The 18759-nt window shown below is 42.0% G+C and overlaps 2 protein-coding genes across 4 annotated transcripts; both read right to left on the bottom strand.

Moving 5' to 3' along the window:
* Positions 1-1308: 1308 nt before the first annotated feature.
* plekha2 (pleckstrin homology domain containing A2) lies at positions 1309-13410 on the bottom strand. Of its 3 annotated transcripts, XM_023294168.3 has the most exons (13): positions 13159-13410; positions 12627-12687; positions 10557-10717; positions 10400-10456; positions 9846-9894; positions 9638-9735; positions 7966-8097; positions 7663-7752; positions 7509-7577; positions 7338-7408; positions 4942-5005; positions 3025-3102; positions 1309-2874 (listed from the first exon to the last, which is right to left on the bottom strand). In XM_023294168.3, the coding sequence occupies exons 2-13, from the start codon at positions 12658-12660 to the stop codon at positions 2422-2424; spliced, it is 1356 nt and encodes a 451-aa protein (XP_023149936.1). In that variant the 5' UTR covers positions 12661-12687; positions 13159-13410; the 3' UTR covers positions 1309-2421. The 3 variants fall into 3 exon arrangements, with proteins under 3 accessions (XP_023149936.1, XP_023149937.1, XP_023149938.1); XM_023294169.3 differs by lacking the exon at positions 12627-12687 and having other exon boundaries at positions 13159-13407; XM_023294170.3 differs by lacking the exons at positions 12627-12687; positions 13159-13410 and adding an exon at positions 10892-11411.
* Positions 13411-16507: 3097 nt separating this feature from the next.
* si:ch211-113d22.2 (uncharacterized) lies at positions 16508-18665 on the bottom strand. Its single transcript, XM_035940934.2, has 3 exons — positions 18506-18665; positions 17962-18075; positions 16508-17301 (listed from the first exon to the last, which is right to left on the bottom strand). The coding sequence occupies exons 1-3, from the start codon at positions 18552-18554 to the stop codon at positions 17081-17083; spliced, it is 384 nt and encodes a 127-aa protein (XP_035796827.1). The 5' UTR covers positions 18555-18665; the 3' UTR covers positions 16508-17080.
* Between the last annotated feature and the right edge of the window lie 94 nt (positions 18666-18759).

The raw sequence follows: 18759 nt of genomic DNA, 5'->3' as shown, positions 1-18759 counted from the left end.
CTTTCACTGGGATCTGAAGTGAGAAAGAGGCTTCATGAGCTCATTTCACATTGAACTGCCTGCAATCATTGTTTTGACACAGCAGACAGTGCGGTGACTCAAGTGAGGTGTCTCACAGCGCCCTCTAGTGGATTTCCTCTGCAAACAGAGAAACGATAATTTGCAGCAAACGTGACAAAGTCCAAAAGACAAAAAGACCCTCCAAAAACTCACCATGTTGGTCTTCATCAGATACACTTTTCTGTTTTCCGGCCTACGAGCCCCAGAATGGGTTCATCTCTCAAGTAGTGGGAGCAATGACTGTGCTTTGTAACATTTAAAATCAGCAGAGTGGAACACAATCAGAAGGCAGAGACACACAGTAATCTGGTGCAGATTCACTGATGTGGGAACATTAACATTTCGGGGAGCTGAGTGTCTGTCTGCCCTCAGAGCTGCCTGTCACTAACAGGCGTCAGACTGAAGTGCTGCGTGACCTTTACATTATGTTTGTGCAGACAGGAACAAGAAATTCTACCTCGAAGGCTTCCTCGTGCAACGTCGTATTTCCCGGCTTCTATCTATATTTATGAATGCAAATATCAAAGATCAGAAACTCACCAGAGGACATGGTTATATTAGCCTGAAGTTTTACATCAATATTTATCTATTTAGTTTAGGCTCAATCTCCATCACCTTCACTTTGTTTTTTTCTTTCCTACACTCCCAAAACTTTCATCACCATCTTCCTCTCCACATGTTTCTGCTTGGATTTACCTCAGTACCTAGAGGAACTCTGTCTTTAACAGACTGAAAACTCATTTCAACACAGCTGACATTTCACAAGCACTGAGGGCCTTTTTTACCTACTGCCACAATTTAAACTGTTCAGTGGAGACATTTTACTCTCACCAGTCCTGCAGCCATGCAGCTGCACTGGGAGGCAGAGGGGGACGTGGACGGAGGTCAGGACACAGTTTTAGGCATTTTACCTAATGGACTTTGCACTAGATGTGTGAAACACTTCACTTAACAGAGCCTCTGGCCACTAGATCAGCATGTGTATGTGTGCTTGTGTTTGTGACTTCATGCCATGTGTGTGCTTAAGGTGACAGTGTTAAAGGGCAAATTCGTTGGCCCTGACCCTTTGCATGTCTGCCAGTTTTTTGCCCTTTAGAGAGAAAACACATAAAAGTTTTAAGTCTTATTGAGATCACTTCTACCAAAACACAATTCATAAAACTCTTTCAAGTTCTTTTGTGTGAACTTTGACAGATGGCAGAGGAAAAAAAACAAAAGAAATCACCCTATAATCTGATCAAAAAAATCTCAAATAAAACAACAAGCATCATTTAATGTACAAGAAAGTAAATTATCATTATATGCAGGCAAATAAGTGCACACGGCTTCAGAAAATGCAAACAGGAATGAACTAGGTACCACATCAATGAAGCCTTGAGGTGAACTTAAGAAGAGCTAGAACTACTGATGTAACAGCACAAAGTGTGAGAGGCAAAGGAAGCTGTAGTATCTGCTGTGACAAAACATGAAGGAAACACAACTTAAAAAAGGAAAAAACTCAAAGTGCAGAATTACAGTTCAATTACAAAAAGTAGTGGCAAACCTTTCCACATAATGCTGCAATAACAAAATATCACATTTACAAGGTGTTAAACCAAGTGATGAGCTGTACTTTGAGGCTGGAACCATTTATTGTAAAAAGTACCATTAAAACACTGCAGTATTATTATGGTACCATGTTAAAACCTAACAGAGGAGTCAGAGTTTCCTGACAATTGACCTTTAAGCAAAGGATAAAAGCTCCTGTTCAAAGCATACTGTGAATACATAAAAGATGTTAGGAAATATTAAAATGCTGGTTTAATTATTCATAAAGGAAAGTTGATGTGAGAAAAGAAGAAAAAACGCTGCTGGGCCCAGTGGAAAGTAATGCTGTCCAGTATATCTAAATGTTTGGTGAAAATAAGCTTTGAGTATAAAAATGTGGATACCGATGTTTTAAAATGCCATTAAATACTTCTTTTTGAATACTTCAAGCGAGGGTGAAAACAAGTCCTGGTGAGTCCTGTGGCACTCAAGTGCAACAGACTGAAAGCATGTGCCATCATTTTTTAAAAATCTGCAAGAACAGTTAACAAGATTATTCAAGTTTTCAGAGGAAGTTGAACTAAAAACATCTCCATCATATCTTTTCACAGTCCTATGAACAACTACCACTGTGCCTCTTTCAGCTGGGTGCATCCTTCGTCTGTTAAACAGCTGCAACACCAGCAGGGGGCCCCGATCTCATGTCATAGCATTGAGGCTGACGGTCACAGTGTCACTTCATTAGCAGGGAATACTATTATTGCCAGTCACATTCATTTAAAAACAGGTACCAACACTTTAGTCCACACAGGAGTCTGGACAGGCCTCGCTGAACTAGACGTCAGTGGTCCGGATGCTGTCGTCGTCTAAGCTGAAGGGGAAGCTGCAGCTGGTGTGAGCCTGAGGCTGTGAGCGATGCCTCCGACGTCCGCTGGCCACATCCGCTGAGGCCGTGAGGATCCCCAGTCCGCTGACTGAAGGAGCTGGAGGAGCGCTGGGGCCGGGGGTCGGGGTGGACAGCGAGTTGGAAGAGGAGGAGGTGGACGAGGAGGTGGAGGAGGAGGATAGAGAAGGCAGAGTGGGCACAGAGCTGAACACGTTATCTTCATCCTCTGCATCCATTATGGAGGCCTCGCACTGAGGGACGGGCGTCCAGGGCTGCCAGCCCGGTGCCACAGAGCAGGATTTAACCAGTGTAGGTCTGCGCTCATCACGGTGCTGACCATGAGGCGCAGAGCAGGCATTTTGATTTCGATAGAGAGAAGACGCGCGTTTAAATGAAAAGCCCTGAAATTAGAGAGACCCAAACAACACAGTGATGAATCATAACCAAGAATTTTCCAGTTTTCTTAAAACATACAGGCAGAAAAAAAAATGCTGAATTATTAGCTTTAGATGTTTTTCCCCAAAAGGAAGGCCGGGAGAAGACAAAGCTACCTTCGGGGGGCCTCTGAAATCCTGGATCTTCATCTCAATGTCCCTGATCCAACCATGCATCTCCTCTGGAGAATCCGTCTGCAGAGAAAAGTCCCCAGAAGATGAAGCCTCACAGAGCAGCACGTCTGAAATTATTCTCACACCAGCTATTGCACCTGTTTTCTAATATCTACTGATCATGTTTAAAACGATATTCAATATCTACAGTTTAAAGCTTAGTTTGGGGGCTTATTTGTCTTTATTTTATAGAGAGAGTGGAGGCACAGGGAACGTGGGGAGGGAGAGTAGATGACTGACATGCAGAGGATGATCCCCAACCAGAAACACTCACTGCTCAGTGCATTTGCTCTCATGCAATAATTACCCAAACTATTGGGTGGTTTCACTCAGTATCTACACATGCATGTACAGTCGGGAACAAAAGCATACATACACTTGTAAAGGCCATGTACACCATGGCAGTCTTGTGCTTCCAGTGACTCCTATATCTCTGAATTTTATACAATGGAATCATTTAAATACACGTATTCGTCGCAAAAACCAATCATGCGTTTCTGCTGTTTCATAAATGTATTACAGGTCTTCTGAATATTTGACTAAATCCTCTCAGAGCTTTAGAAGTTGTTAGAAAATCACGACTGCCGTGATATACGTGGTTTGTACAAGTGCATGTACACTTTTGCTTATGACTGAATGTACAGCACTGAAAAAAAAACCAACAAAAATTAGCCTGCTAACAAGTATTGTCTGAACCCAACCGGCATTGTGGAGGTGCTTGATCATAATGAAAATATTGATGATTACCGTCCTCATCTTTAGCTAGAGCCTAACGTCAGTGTGTATGGTGGCCCATAATTAAAAATAACTGCCCATCGACTTCTCCACCTACAGATCCACCTACCTACATCACTCTACCTGCCTACCTGTCATTATTAGTCAATCAATCAGTTAGTTGATTGAAAGAATTAATCTGCAACTATTTTGACAATGAATTAATCATATAATGAATTGCAATCAACCTCAATCAGAGGTTCAGTGTCAGGCCAAAGTTAAACATTATACAGTAATAAAAAATAATCACTGTCTTAACTGTAGTTTATATTACTGAATGGTTAAAATATGAACATCAGTTGAACAACCATTTAGCTTTTGGGATTTTTTTTCCCTTTAGGCAACATCAAATATTGATATCTCGCAGAAATGTGATTTTTTTTTTTATTTCTTATTATCCCACGAGGGGAAATTCTGATTTTTTCATATCATATCAGTCAGAGCGACTGGTCAGCCATGGTACAGCACCCCTGGAGCAGGAAGGGTTAAGGGCCTTGCTCAAGGGCCCAACAGTGGCCACATCGGGGCTTAAACCTCTGACCTTCTGATCAGTAGTCCAGAGACTTAACCGTTGCGCCACCACTGCCACCACTTTGAGATAACATTTAATTTTGGTAATGTTTTGTATTATTCTGTCGTTGTTTATTTCAGTTTACTAAATGCATGCTGCACTTCCTTTTTTTCATGCACAAACATAAAAGTGCTGCTGTTTGCAGCCGTCTCTCTCTCTCTCTCTCTCTCTCTGTGTCTTCCAGTACTTCCTATCTGATCCGAGCCTCAGTCAGCTGTTCTCCCAGGGGGAGGAACAGGATATTATTGTTGTTATGGTAACAGATGGCTGTGCCCGTTTCACAAAAACAAACTTTTCATGCTCCTAAATAAAGAGTCTGTGCCACACATCAGCAGCAGAGCATTCAGAGAAAACATTTCAAAACATCAGGACCGACGCACCTGGAAATACAGACTTCTGTTTTTAGTTAAGGATCTAAAAATACAAAAGGGGCATCCCCATCATTAATTCTGAATTATTTTAACACCGTTATGGATACAGAAAGATGAACAAAGAACAGAAGAAAGACACTTTACCTGAATGTAGAAAGTTCTGGAGCTGGTGATGATCTCAAACAGGTTGTCTCTCAGCAGGAGATCCCTGACAGACACAGAGAGTGAGTTAAATAAACAGCAGGAGAGTAAAAAAGGAGAAGCTGCTTTGTACTGTCATTTGTGTTCCTCATACATATACCAGATAACATCACATTTTAACCATGTAAAAAAAATAAATTAAGTAAAGTACTATGTGTAACTGTCAAAACTAGGAAACTGTTAATGGAAATCAGTAGTAGCGATAGTTCTTAACAGTGGGGGAACACTGTATCATAGAAATAATAACAACAACACTATTTATACAGCACTTTAAGAGAAAAAACTGAGTTTACACAGTGCTTTGACAGACAAAGAAAAAGCAGGAAAACAAAAGGCAACAAGTAAAACAAGAAGATTCAGATTTAAGCCACGACTTCGGAGCAGCAAGAAGAACCACATCTGAGATCTAAGGCTGCGAGCTGACTCATATGGGGATTGACATTTCTACTACGAAGCTTGCTGCCAGACTGTGACGTGCTTTGAAAGTGATCAGTAAAGTCTTAAAGAGTCCCTATTTTTGACAATAATAGGGATGCTATTGCACATTCACAGGTTTACAATTTAGTTATTTAAGGTCTACCACAACATGGTAAGATGTTTTTGGTGTTCAAAAAACACATTTTCTTCCTCATACTGTGCAGTCCTGCAGTACCTCTTCTTACCCTTTGAACACTGTTGTAGCCATTGTCTCTTTAAGACCCTCCTCCCAAAAAGCTATGTCTGCTCTGATTGGTCAGTTGGTCCAACAAATCCATCTCATGCTGCTTATTTACTGTAACCCCAAATCTGTGAGTATACTGATGCAGCGTAGTAGGACCAACTCTAGGGATGAAATAATGGTGGACTATGAGGAAGCTGCGTATTATTTGAGTCCATGCCAAACTAGCTACTACACAGGTGTAAAGACACGTGTCCACTGGACCCTTCAATGTCTCGCATCCCATTCATTGTCTGTGGGAAACGTATGGAAACGCACCGCATTGCATGGTGGTTGTGTTGCGGTGAGTCCTCTGAGTTGCCTGCAGCTCATTTGCATAAAGTAGTTTGATTTCTCCTTTATGGAAATGAGGCCTGGGGAGCGGCGGTCCGACGCCTCTTGAAACTTTTGTTAAAAGTCTAAACTAGCCGTCGCTGAACTAAAATGAGGACAGATTCAACAAATGCACAGCTTATTTGTCATCTCAAATGCTTTCAGAAATACTTTCCGCTGAACTGTTTTCGTTGTAATAGAGAAGGTTTGTGACTGAGGTGGTTGGTGTTGGTCTGACGCTTCTACCGGACTGAAGCTAAACCGCTGTCATGTGACCACCTAGTGGCTCGCAAGTGACACGCCCACCAAGCAAGCGATTTTCAGATACAGCGCATTTCCATGTGAGAAAAAACGTTCCTGTGGACACCATTATACATGTGTTACATGGTGACATAGATAAGTGATGGAGGAAAAGCCTGTACTTCCAACATTTAACCCTCCTGTTCTCCTGGGGTCATTCTGACCTCAAATAAAATCTTTTGCCATTGTATACTTTTCTGTAAACAAGGTCTATTTGGCCCTAAATTCCAAAATGAAGGGGAAAAAATGTGGTAATTGCCTTGACTGAAGTAGGACTAAAGGTGCAACACAGATTTGATTGACAATTTATAATATATGCTTTAAATAACAGTCAAACCAGGCAGGATCATTTTTACCTCAGAAGACAAAAAGTGCATGGCAACTGGAAAGACATGATAAGGGTTAACACGAATAAAAAATATGGGCTCTTTAAGATCCGTTCTAAAATGACCAGGAAGCCACTAGAGAGAAGCCAGGATTTGGATGATGTGATGTCTTCTGCTAAAACCAGACCAGAAGCCAAGCTGTGATATTCTGGAGGCAACAGAGTGACTTTTGGTAGAAGCCAGACCGGAGGGAGATGCAGCACTGAAAATTACTGCACGAATCACATTTTCCAGGTCAGAGTTTGGAGAATGCTAGTTTAATACCAGAGCTGGTACATACAGCAAGTGAAGCTCTACATAGTAAGAAAGTTCATCTGCAAAAAAAAGACTAAGACAGGTATTTAAAATATAAGCTATTTTGCATGTACTTTTAATATGGTCTCTAACTTCCTCTTGTCATTTTCCATCAGTGCCGGGCTTTAATATTAAATCATGAGGTGAAAACGGCACCTGCACAACATGATAGAAGCTTAATCCTGCACTGAACAACAAATCTGGTGAAAACTGATGAAATGTTCTGACAAATAAACTTGTTTATGTCATCAGTTTGTGTGCCTCCATAGCAGATAGATTGAGAGAAAGCAAAACGGTGGAAGAATCTGGCTGATTCAACTTTGACTCACCCTGACTTGACGAGACATTCGTGGACCTTCTGAATGTCCCTCAGCAGAACAGCTCGAAGAGGCTCCTTGTCCTGGGAGACAATCAGACACGAGCAGACAAAGACCACAGTCACTCGTAAGCATCAGCTAGAGACAGGAAAACTAAAAGTTTTAAAAAGCCTCACTCCTCACCATCTCTGACTTGTAGTAGCTGACTGCGTTGTCATCCAGGGTGAAAAACCGCCTCTTCCAGCTCTTCCTCTGAAACACACACCACAGCACAGTTTCCACACTCTGTTTTTAGACACACATTGAGTTAATCGGTTTTAGGTTGCTGCACACTCACCACATTTCCTTGTTTAACACAGTAACCGCATCTCAGCACGCCCGGCCTGTTGCCCTTCCTCTCTCTGCCCTCTGTGTCTTCACTCTCATTCTGAAACATTTCATCACAACCGCCTTCATTATCACGGTCACAGTGACCACCAGCATCAGATATCTCAGCCTACACACATCTGTGAACGCAAATGGAAGACGGCGCTGTTTTGCTTTTCTTAAAACAAACAGTTAGACCAGATTTTCAAAATCCCGGCCTCACTGGGGTTTCTGCTGACACTGTCGTAGCAGGTTTTAGCTTCCTCTGCTTTACCTGGATGGGAGTGTGCACCACCACACCGCCAATGATCTCAGTCTTATAGGCCTGCTGTTTCCTTCCTCCCTGAGTGTCACTGATCACTGTGTTCACATCAGACCTCAGAGGTGCAGGGCAGGACTTAGGAACCTGTAAACCGAGGAGGCAATATTAACAACACATGGATAACCATGACCTGGATGAATGAGAAACTACACAGACATATCATTATCATCATTTCATGTGCCCTAAAATTGCCCCCCAAAATCCAGTATCAGTCAGGATCTACTCTGGATGTTTCAGAATCAGAACATATTGCTTGGTTGGTTCTGTGAGTGTTGTCTTTCTCATTCACTTGCACCAATACCGTGAAAAGTTAAGTGAAAAAGAGTGGGAAAGTGCTTTATTTTGAAAGCTTGCAAACTGACTTATTAACTAGCATGTACTTGTTTCCATTAGAAAATATTTTTTAAGTGAATTATACGTGTTGCATTACATGAATGAGCCACACCATTAAAACCAGTCAGTGAGAGGTGAAATGAACAACATTGATCATCTTGTTACAATATAGTGTAACGCAACAACACTCCCTGACAGCAGCAGCCTCCTCCAGAAAGACAATGCATCCCCCCATATTACAAAAATCGCTCAACAAAAGGCTCGAGGAACACAACCAAGAGCTCAAAGCGTTGGTTCGCCCCCAATCTGACTGAGCCTCCATAAGATGTGCCAGAACAAGCTCAATGTGGAGTACAAAAAGGATTCAGAGATGTTTTGTTGATACAAGGGAGGGCTTTCATAATATTATCCAGGTTATTTAATGTTGTGGGTTTCATTTAACCTTACATTGTTGGTATACACATAGACAAGAATATAGAAACACTGTCAATTAATGCAAGACAGTTCAACAGAAGTGTCCAAACTGATCACAAAGTGAAGCGATCAAACAGTTTCAACAAGAACTGAACAACCTCCATGAAAGCAGGTTTTACTGCAATTATATTGTTTTAAGCACGGTACAACTAAAAGAATAGACACTGATTGTCGACGAAATAGTCAAATAAGGTATAAATGTGCTCTGCAAAGTATAGTATAGTCTTTAGTTTGAATTTTACTTCACGGCTAAATTGACATCATGCCCATTCTGTTTCATAACACTTTTTCACACTATGCTCTATCGAGGCCAAGGAAGTTCAGAAAGCGCGGCAGAGCAGCCTCCCCTCGATGGGGAAGTGAAAGAGCGTGAGCAGCGCTGCTTCCTGTGTCAGTGTGCAGGTGAGAGAAAAAGAGTAACACTCTTCTTCTCTCACCTGCCGTCATCAAATGTCTGGATGTCACCGGTCAAACAAAGCCTCGGTCATTTCGCCAAGCGCTCATACAGATATTATGCAAATGTGCACACCGAATGTCGACACCTTCACCACAGTGACGCTGATGTGTTATCACTCATCTTGTTGCACATTCACAGTTTCCTCATTCACAAAGTATGTGAGAGGGTATTTGTGGGCAACGATCTGGCATCTGCGTATTGCCGGGCCGAACTGGTTTCAGTCTCTCCACCGCAAACTGCAGCTTCCTGCACTCAGGTGGAAACAAATCCCCCATCAATAACTGTTAGTTTAGGAGTTATCTCCCTGCTCATTAGACAAACACATGTGGATATAACATCATGGGTGAGTGTTGCACTTACAGTGATCTTGCTGGCCCTGTTGAGAGCAGCCACCCAGTCCCTCATGTCAGTCACATCGTTGGCTTGGAGGAAGTATCGGCGTGAAACTGCATTAATGACTGCAGAAATATCAAGAATGACCACATTAGATAGTGATGGATAATTTTAGCACAATGTGATTGCGTGCTACTGCATTAGCATGACTCTGTGTTTCCCCTGGAAAACTCACCAAAGCAGAACTCTGTCTTGGGCTTTTGCTTCGCTGTAGCTTCACTGACCTGAGAAGAGAAGAGAAGAGGAGAGGAGAGAAGAGAAGGGAAGGGAAGGGAAGAGGAGAGGAGAGGAGAGAAGACGAGAGAAGAGAAGAGGAGAGAAGAGAAGGAAGAGGAGAGAAGAGAAGGAAGAGGAGAGAAGAGAAGGAAGACGAGAAAAGAGAAGAGAAGAGAAGATTCATATGTTTGACGTCCAGGGAGGAGCTGTCAGCGCTACAGAGGAATGAAGCCAGATGTCATTATCTTTGGTTAGCTCAGCGAGCAACATCTGGAAAACTTCTCAACTTCTGCTCCAACTCCGCGGCCGCATGTGACCATTAACTGTAACAACAGATAACTGAGATCTTGTGTATCTGGAAACTCTTGAATGAATCTGCATGCTATTTGTGTGCATTCTGTGAATTCCTGTGTCCGAGCAGCTCCAATGTCTAGGTTTGTTCTGTTCAAGGGACTTTATGTAACTGCAGCACACAGTCGAGGGAAATGACAGGCAGTCGAGAGGGTGGTTTACCTTAGAGATGTAAGTTAATTTCAGGCTGCCCACAAAACTGGCTCCGCTGGGCAGGTTCTGCATGCAAACACAAACACACGGACTCGTCATTGGCTCAGAGTCCAAGGTTACATTTCCTCTTGCTGTTTGTGCAAGTGTGTGTCATGCATGTATGAACCTGAGGGTTGTCCATGTACCACAGCAGAGCATTTCCCTGCGTGTCGAGGATGAAGTATCGTCTCTGGAAGCGGCAGCTGTTCTCCTTCTCTTCGATATCTAGGAAGCCGCACACACGGTTCAGCCGATCCACGTACGGCATGCTGTCGCTATCACATATCACTGAGTTAGAGACACAAGTGAGGCAGACAATGAGAAGCGAAATACAGAGGAAGGAACAGAAGCAGGCAGACTAATAGGACAAAAAGGCAAAGACAGGCAGATGTGGAGGATAAACCATCTTTCATTTAGTGTTCAAATACACACAGACACACAGGAAGAAAGAGACCCACTCACACTCAGCAGTTTTTCATGTGACGTGATTGAGGCTGAGCAGCAAACCCTGAAGCCTGAGGCTGAGCTGAGGCCCTCCACCACAGCCAAAAATTACAGACTGCACTCAAGATCTGCACACACGCACATTTCCACTGGCCAGAGAAGAGAGAGGAGAGAGAGGAGAGAGGAGGGGGGACAGAGCTACTGACATGTGTTCATTAAAATGATGCCATGAATGTGAGTCACTGAGCTGCTGGCTGATTCCTCAACGCAATCAGGACTTATTCAGCTCAGATATGCTGATGATATTTTAGTACTTTTAGCTTTCCAATGGGATTTAATTAATTGGCACCTCATAGTAAATTAAAAGTTGTTTTTAATTTTAGGGGGAGTTTTGGGCTTCACCAGAAGAAACGCAAAACGATCGCAATGACCAACGGTACACTGTTAGATGCACAAAATACCAACAACAACAACAACAAAAATCCAAAGCAAATCTTGTGCGCTTTTTCTACCTCACAGACCCTGACTTTTCCAGATATCAGAATTTATGAATGGACTTGAATGCACTATGGCCACAAAGGTAATGTGATGGCAAACTAGGCCACATCTGTGACTGATTTTTTTTTTTTTTTTTACATAAGAAGAAAAATTATAACGTGACTGTCACATAAAATATATAACCAGGACTGGTTGGCTGTCCCCTTCTGCCAATACTTTTACGGCACTGTCTTGGCTTCCAGGAGATGGAAATAATCAACATTTCCATGAAAACCTTCACACACGTCACCAAACAGAGCACAACACAAACACAGAAAATGCCAGGCAGCATCTTCACCGTGCTGATGCAGCTCCTGTGGAACTATTTTGAAGTTCATTTTGAAACTGAAAAAAATTGTGGGCTGCGCTTGTGATGCGTGTTTTCTTCTGCCATTGAAATAGGTCAAAGATACGGAAGATTTCTGCAGAAACCATGTAATGGAAAAGTGAAAATGATGCCACAGAGGTCACACAGATACCAACGCTAAGGCAAGCTCACTCCTCACACACACACATGAACCATTTTGGGCATCAGAGAACATCTGGTTTCACCATTACAGGGAGATACTGCGGTGAGGTTGTGGCATCTTCAGCTGAACTTTACCAATAAGTATAATTTTGATGATGTTTAACACAGTTTTCAAGAACTGTGGCTTTGAAATGTGGCAGAATGACGCCCAAGCAGCAATTAACACTGACAGAGTTTGTGTGTACGAGGACAGAACAAGATGTATAGATTGCAGCGATGATACCAGATGTGATGTCTGTAACCACATCCAGGGTAGCGAAGAGAAACCCACCTATAATGCGTTTACACAATTTAAACCACTTTTTAGATGGTCATAAACTGATATTCAAACTCATCTGAGAAGTTTAAAAGGAAATTTTAAATCTTAGCTTTTCGGGGCCTTGTGAGAGAGAGAATAAGAGTGGTGGAGATATCTAAACTCTTAAACCACAGAATGAGTCAGACTCCAAACACCACCCATCCTGCGCTTCCCTGAACACAACCCAGCACTGTAGCATCTTTTGTTTTGCCTAGTAAATGCTCTTCTTTCTTCTCAAACTTGACAAAGTTCACTCCAGAACACATTATATAACCGTGTTTTCAGGCTGAATAGCAATGCCTTCGATAATACAGTTTACTTTGACATGTAAAATAGGTGGATCCTTATCTAGCAGAAGCACATTTTGTAATGTCAATTGAATAACTCACCTCGAGACTTCTCATACAGCCCCGAGGACATCATTTGTTGCTTTTTGTGTGAAATCTTGATCTAAAAGTATAAGGGTTATAGCAAAGAGGCATAATGTAACAACAATTAGACATAAAAGTGAATATTTGGGCGATTTTGGACTGTTGGTTAAACAAAAGAGGCAGTTTTAAGAGCTTCAGGAGGCGCCAACAGGCTTTTGCTCAACAGCTGATGGACCAAATGTAATCCTCTAGTTGATGAACCGATACTAAAACTTAACTGTTAACTGCAGTTCGCCACTGGAGTCTGGTGGTCACGGTCATGGACAACGTGATTATGAGCATGCAATGAAAAGTTTAAAAATGTCACCAGGCAGAGTTACTCAGCAACACCTGACTGACATTTCATTTGTTCAGCTCAGATGACCTGCACTGACTCACCAGATCCAACGACTCAGCGGCCTGCCACACCTACTGTACCATCCACACACACACGCACACACACACACACACAGTCACACAGTCACAGTGTCCCAGTCGACTGTCTACTTACCCGCTGTGGAGACTCAGTGTGCGCCACAGCCAGCGCCCCGCAGGGCTACGAAGCGCAGGGGAGAGACCCGACGTTGGTAAATGCGCGCATGTTTTACGCAAAGTCTTTAACAACTTTTACAAACGGCGGACATCCACTAAACCGGCGTGCATGAGACTGTCGCACTCTCGCCTGTTTGTTTGTGTGCTCGGATTACAGAAGTCTTGTCTTTTTTCCGGGTTGGACGTTTCGTTATTAGAATAAACCAGCCCCGGATGTGATCTATGTGTCCTCCGGCCGGGTCCTCCTCCTCTGTGCTGCTGCTCAGCTCTCAGATGAGGAAGCCGAGTTCAACAAGCTCGTTTGTCCTTCCTTAACCTCAGTTTGTATAATTTCAACAGCTTCAGCGATGCAACTTTGGCCTTTGGCTTAGTTTTTTTTCTGCCTTGACAGACACCAGACGTCTTTGTACTGAGGCTTTTTCAGAAAAAAAGAGAAAAAAGTAAATGCAGCATTTCTCTTTCTGCAACTGCATGCGATACGTTATCTCTACTTGTCTCAGGTGGCAACTTGGGAACTGGGTCAAACACACAGACACACTCAGCTGAATCAGGTGGTTGAAGCAGAAAAGCTGAAGGGAGCTTTAGATTTGATAGTTAAGGGAAAAGTTAAGGGAACTGAACTTAGTGTGACATTTTCTGTTTCCACACATTTTAATGATGTAAAACTGTATTAGACATTTTGGGCAAACCCTTTGTGATGTCTAAAGCTCCCTTTCAACGTTGTGAAAGCTTTCTTCTGTTTTAAAAAATGCAACAACTTAAGAGATTTCATAGTTGTTGTTTTTTTCTCATGTAGACCACATTAGACCAGATCCAGATATAACCACCTGCATATAAACTGATCAAATCTGGAGTAGATTATGCCAGAGAGGCAAACTAACCTAAAGAACGTAGTTTCTGCCTTGTTAACTCTTTATTCTATTTTTGATCAGCAGAAAAGTGAGATCTCACTCCCTTTTTCAAAACATCTGGACCTCGTCAATACAGTCCAGGACAAGGTCCAGATCAACAGCCACCATATATAGACCAGTCTAATCTGGACTAGATTATGTCAGAGAGGTTACAATGTCTCTAAAACACAGTTTCTGATTTGTGAAACCCTTATTCTGTTGGAGAACTTGCTAAAAAAAAAGGAGATTTTATTCCTTTTTTGCATGTCAATCATATTAGACCAGATCCAGACCAAAACCCACTAAATGTAGTATGTCAGCTCTAGACTAGATCATTTTACAGAAGCCAAAAAGTCTTTGAAATATAGCTTCTTATTTGTGACGCCTTTATTCTATTTGTGAAAATGCAAAAAAGGGAAGATTTCACTTCTTTTTTTTTTTTTTGGGATGTAAACCACATTAGACCAGGTCCACTTCTAAAACAGTCACATATAGACGGGCAAAATCTATAGACCTCACTGCTTTTTTTACGCACCCAGATTAAATTAGACCTGGTCCAGATTTAAAACCGCTTTATTTATACTTGTCAAATCTAGAGGTTATTTCCACAGAGTCAAAAGAGTCTGATTGCTGACACATTTATTCTATTTGTATAAATGCAAAAAGGGGAGCTTGCACTGCTTTTTTGCACATAGACCATGTTAGACCAGGTCCAGATCAAGGACTACTACATATAGACTGATCAAATCTGGACTAAATTGTCTTACAGAGGGTAAAGAAAAATCTCTGATTAGTGAACAATTTGAAAGTAAAACTTTATACTAGTACAGTGGTTTTCTACTCTTGCCATGGGAGAAGAGCTTTAGACCAGTGCAGGATGATGCGCCAAAAGCAGCTGGTGCTAAAGGACTGAATAAAAGTTGTGCACATAAGTGTAAAGTAGGGATAAGAAGGATGTAAAAGCTGGACTGTAGCCAAGATTTTAAAAATACCCAAAAAAATACCACGCCTGTACCTTACAAGTTCATCATTAGCTTCCAGGAGCATTTCAAAAAGTACTACATTTTCAGGTTTTATTCATTCATTCAGTTATATTTTCTGTAAATCGCTCCTTCTAAATGTTCTTTAAGATTCTTTTCTGTACTATCAGGCACTTCTGGTGAAGAAATGCCAAACAAACTAAATCCCTTTAATTTCTGTGTGTATGTTTCCTCCTCAGGCCATTCAACTCTATAAATCCTCAGAAATGTCACATGACATCAGTGTTCTGGACGATACCCGCAGCCCTTACTAATGCCCCACATTCACTTAGTGTACACAAAAGGAAGCTGGCAGTTATTTTAGTTAATATGGGAAATATTGGAGGACATATTTTATCCAAATACAGCTACTTGTCTTGTTTTGGAGCAAAGCGAGTACACTGTATGCAAATATGTTGATGTAAAACAAATCCCATAAGCTTTGTGGTTGTTACATTGCAAATTAAATTTTTAAACTGTTCCAAATTACCAACCTTATATATATTTTGTCAGTGCTGATCATATTTAGTACATAACTCACCCTGAGGTGACTTATGTTCTGATTTGGCTCTACACAAAGAACATTTAATTGAATATTTATCTGTCGGTTACTAACTGGGTTTACGTTGTGGTCTGTTGGATTCTGTTTTAACACTTAAAAAGTGACTTCACAGTCTCAACCATATAGCAACACCTCCGAGTTTAAATTTACCACCAGAGAGAAACCTCAGCATGGTCCTTTATAAAGAGTTGCATTTCAGGTAGGTTACAATTTGTTTTTATATTGACTCAGTGATTTACGGCGGTTCTTGGCTTGACTAACAGTTTAAATGTCAGTAAAGTATCTCATTTTGTTTGATTTATCCTCAGTTTCTATAAATAAATATCAGAAAAGTAACAACTTCAACCTTAGACAAATGTGTAAAATATTTCCTTGTAAAATTCAGAGTGAAAACTATTTAAATACTTTACCTTAGGATTGCCTCACTGGTTGTTCACCTTCACATACTTTGACTTTGGTGCGGCTGAGCCTGTCACCTTTGTAACTGCTGAAGTAGCAAATATCTGCATTTACAGAAGTCATTCTGTGTTCTGTTCTCTTTCTTTTGGTAAAAAATTTGCGTCCTCTTGTTAAGAGGAAGTGGTTGCACGTCATATGACCTGCCAGAGGACGGAGACCTACCTCACCGATTTCATATCCTGAGGCGACTGTACAAAATTCAAGTTACTCAGTTGCAGAAGGAAGTCTTGCAGTTTCCACAGAGCCGATGTTTCTGCTGAAAATCACAGTGATTGTATGTTTTATTTTTTTAGCTTGTTTCTAGGTCTGCCTTTACATTAGGAATATTAACAAAAACACTGATTTAGAAGTGTAGAGTGTCAAATGCCACACAAAAAATGAGGGTGTGATTGCATCTTTATTCAGCTTACATGCACACAAGTGCGCAAATAAAGCACTACACACATCATTATTAGACATTTTTATACATTTGTTGTCAGATGTTTGTGTTACCATGACACCGACAGATAATGTGGTTCTATGGTGTGAAGCAAACTGTGCACTACATCTACCCACACCTACTAAAACCACACCCGAGTCCCCCCTGGCTGCATCAGCGCTGTGAGTAGGTGCTCTTCACTTTTTGCACATTTGTTCACCACATACACTGTAAAGATCATAGGTTCACAGCTTGACATTATCCGAAACTGAAGATACTACTATATAAAATTAAGTTACTATTGAAGTGTTAGATGATAATAAATAATGAAAAAAATGCTAAAAGAAAATGAAAGTTGCTGAAATGCAGCTCGTATTTCTGGAACAAACCTGCGAAAACCTCATTATAGCACACTTTTTGTTGTCAAACCACATGAGAACTCTTTGCAACTCTCTTTTTTAAAAACTTGCATGGATAATATAACAAATAAAAAGAGGTGATGAATCACTGGAGGGAAGAAGAGGTGGAGGAGTTTAGAGCTGACTGAAGGCCATACGCAGCAGCAGGGCTGTGAGCAGCAAGACTGGGCTGGAGGCCAGAGCCCCTGCACTGTTGTGGTGGTGATCCCCGTGGCTGTGACTCCTGTGGGGCCCGTTGCAGTCGTCTCCAAAACAACACTCCATCTTGGCTCCAGAGCTGCTGCCATGAGCCTTGTCGCAGAAGGCCCTGTATGTGCACGACTTCATCACGGTGTCTGGAAGAGAGCGAGACGGAGCAGCTGAACTCAAAAGTCGCCACTTGTGTTGATTTGACTCCGTGAACCCGATGAACTCCCTCCCACAATCCTGCTCCTCTTCTCTCCATACACACACACACACACACACACACACACACACACACACACACACACACACACACACACACACACACACACACACACACACACACATACTGGCCCGCAGAGGCCTGTGGTTATCAGAAACTGCTGGGAGAACATCCAGCACAAGATGAAAGGATGCAGAGGCCGGATTTATGATCACACACAATCTTACACATACACTGATCTGCAAATATTTTAGGTACTTTTATATCATCAAAGGTGTCTGATGCTACATGAGAGCAACCACAAACATCCAGTCTGAGTCACAAAGAGCCATCTTCAGAAGCAACTGAGAGAGTTTTACAATATATTACACACACTCTTGGTTCATATATTAGTGAATTAGCGATTAATAATGACTTTTAAGCCTCTTTTTGTCAACGGAAACAGCATTAGCATGATTTTAATGACTTCCTTTAACGAGAATGCACAGAAGCAGCTTGTTGTCAGTGTTGTGCTGACCTCTAGTGAGATACTTACACCACTGTATCCAACCGAATCACACTCGGGTCGTGTGCATGTGTATTTACTCACTAGGTCCAGTGATGGTGGAGCAGGCATCGGCGTACTGAGGACAAGAGGTGGATCCCTGTCGGTTGCAGTCGTCGTCATTGGCCGCCACGCATGTGTGACATTTGAGCGCATGGCCTTTGCAGACAGAACAAGAGAGAGCACCTGACTTGAGACTAAGCATGTTTATTCACAGGCGAGCACAAGCATATGTTCCTATTAGTCCATTCAGCAACACACACATACACACTCGCTTGCAGGTAGATTGAGTAGACATGCGTGTTGAAATGAGTGACACATTTGCACACAAAGCTGTTGTGTATTACTGCTGTGCAGATTTGTCCACCATACAGGCACATTTTTTAGCTGTTTAAGTCGCCATATACTGTCTATATACCTTGCTTGTTCAAATCTATGACAGATTTACTGCAGAGGAAGAGAATCTTCAATCGATCGTCTTTTTCAAAGTGCCTCAGTAGCCTCTCAGTAATCAGTCTGTCAACTACAAATCAATACATTTTTCCACCGGTGCTAAATAAAACTCAAATCCAGAATTATAGAAACTTACTGTGGCAGGCCAGAGAGGCGAGCAGCAGCAGCGCCAGAGCAGTCTTCATGGTGGCTGGCTGATGGGTTACTGTGTCTTCAAGAGTCCGGGGAAAGAGTGGATGAGCCTCTGATGGAGGGAACACCAGGGGTTGAGGTGGAGAAGGAGGGGGTTTGGCTCTGGGAAGGTGTCTGAGGGCATTAAAGTCTTATCTCTGTAATCTCCATCTATGCTGCACAGCCAGCACCCTGCAGTAATAGACTTAACCAAGCGAG

This window comes from Amphiprion ocellaris, chromosome 6 (assembly GCF_022539595.1).
Source record: "Amphiprion ocellaris isolate individual 3 ecotype Okinawa chromosome 6, ASM2253959v1, whole genome shotgun sequence".
NCBI classification, from domain to species: domain Eukaryota; kingdom Metazoa; phylum Chordata; class Actinopteri; family Pomacentridae; genus Amphiprion; species Amphiprion ocellaris.
Note: the sequence above shows the minus strand (reverse complement) of the source record. Positions and strands in the feature narration are given on the sequence as shown.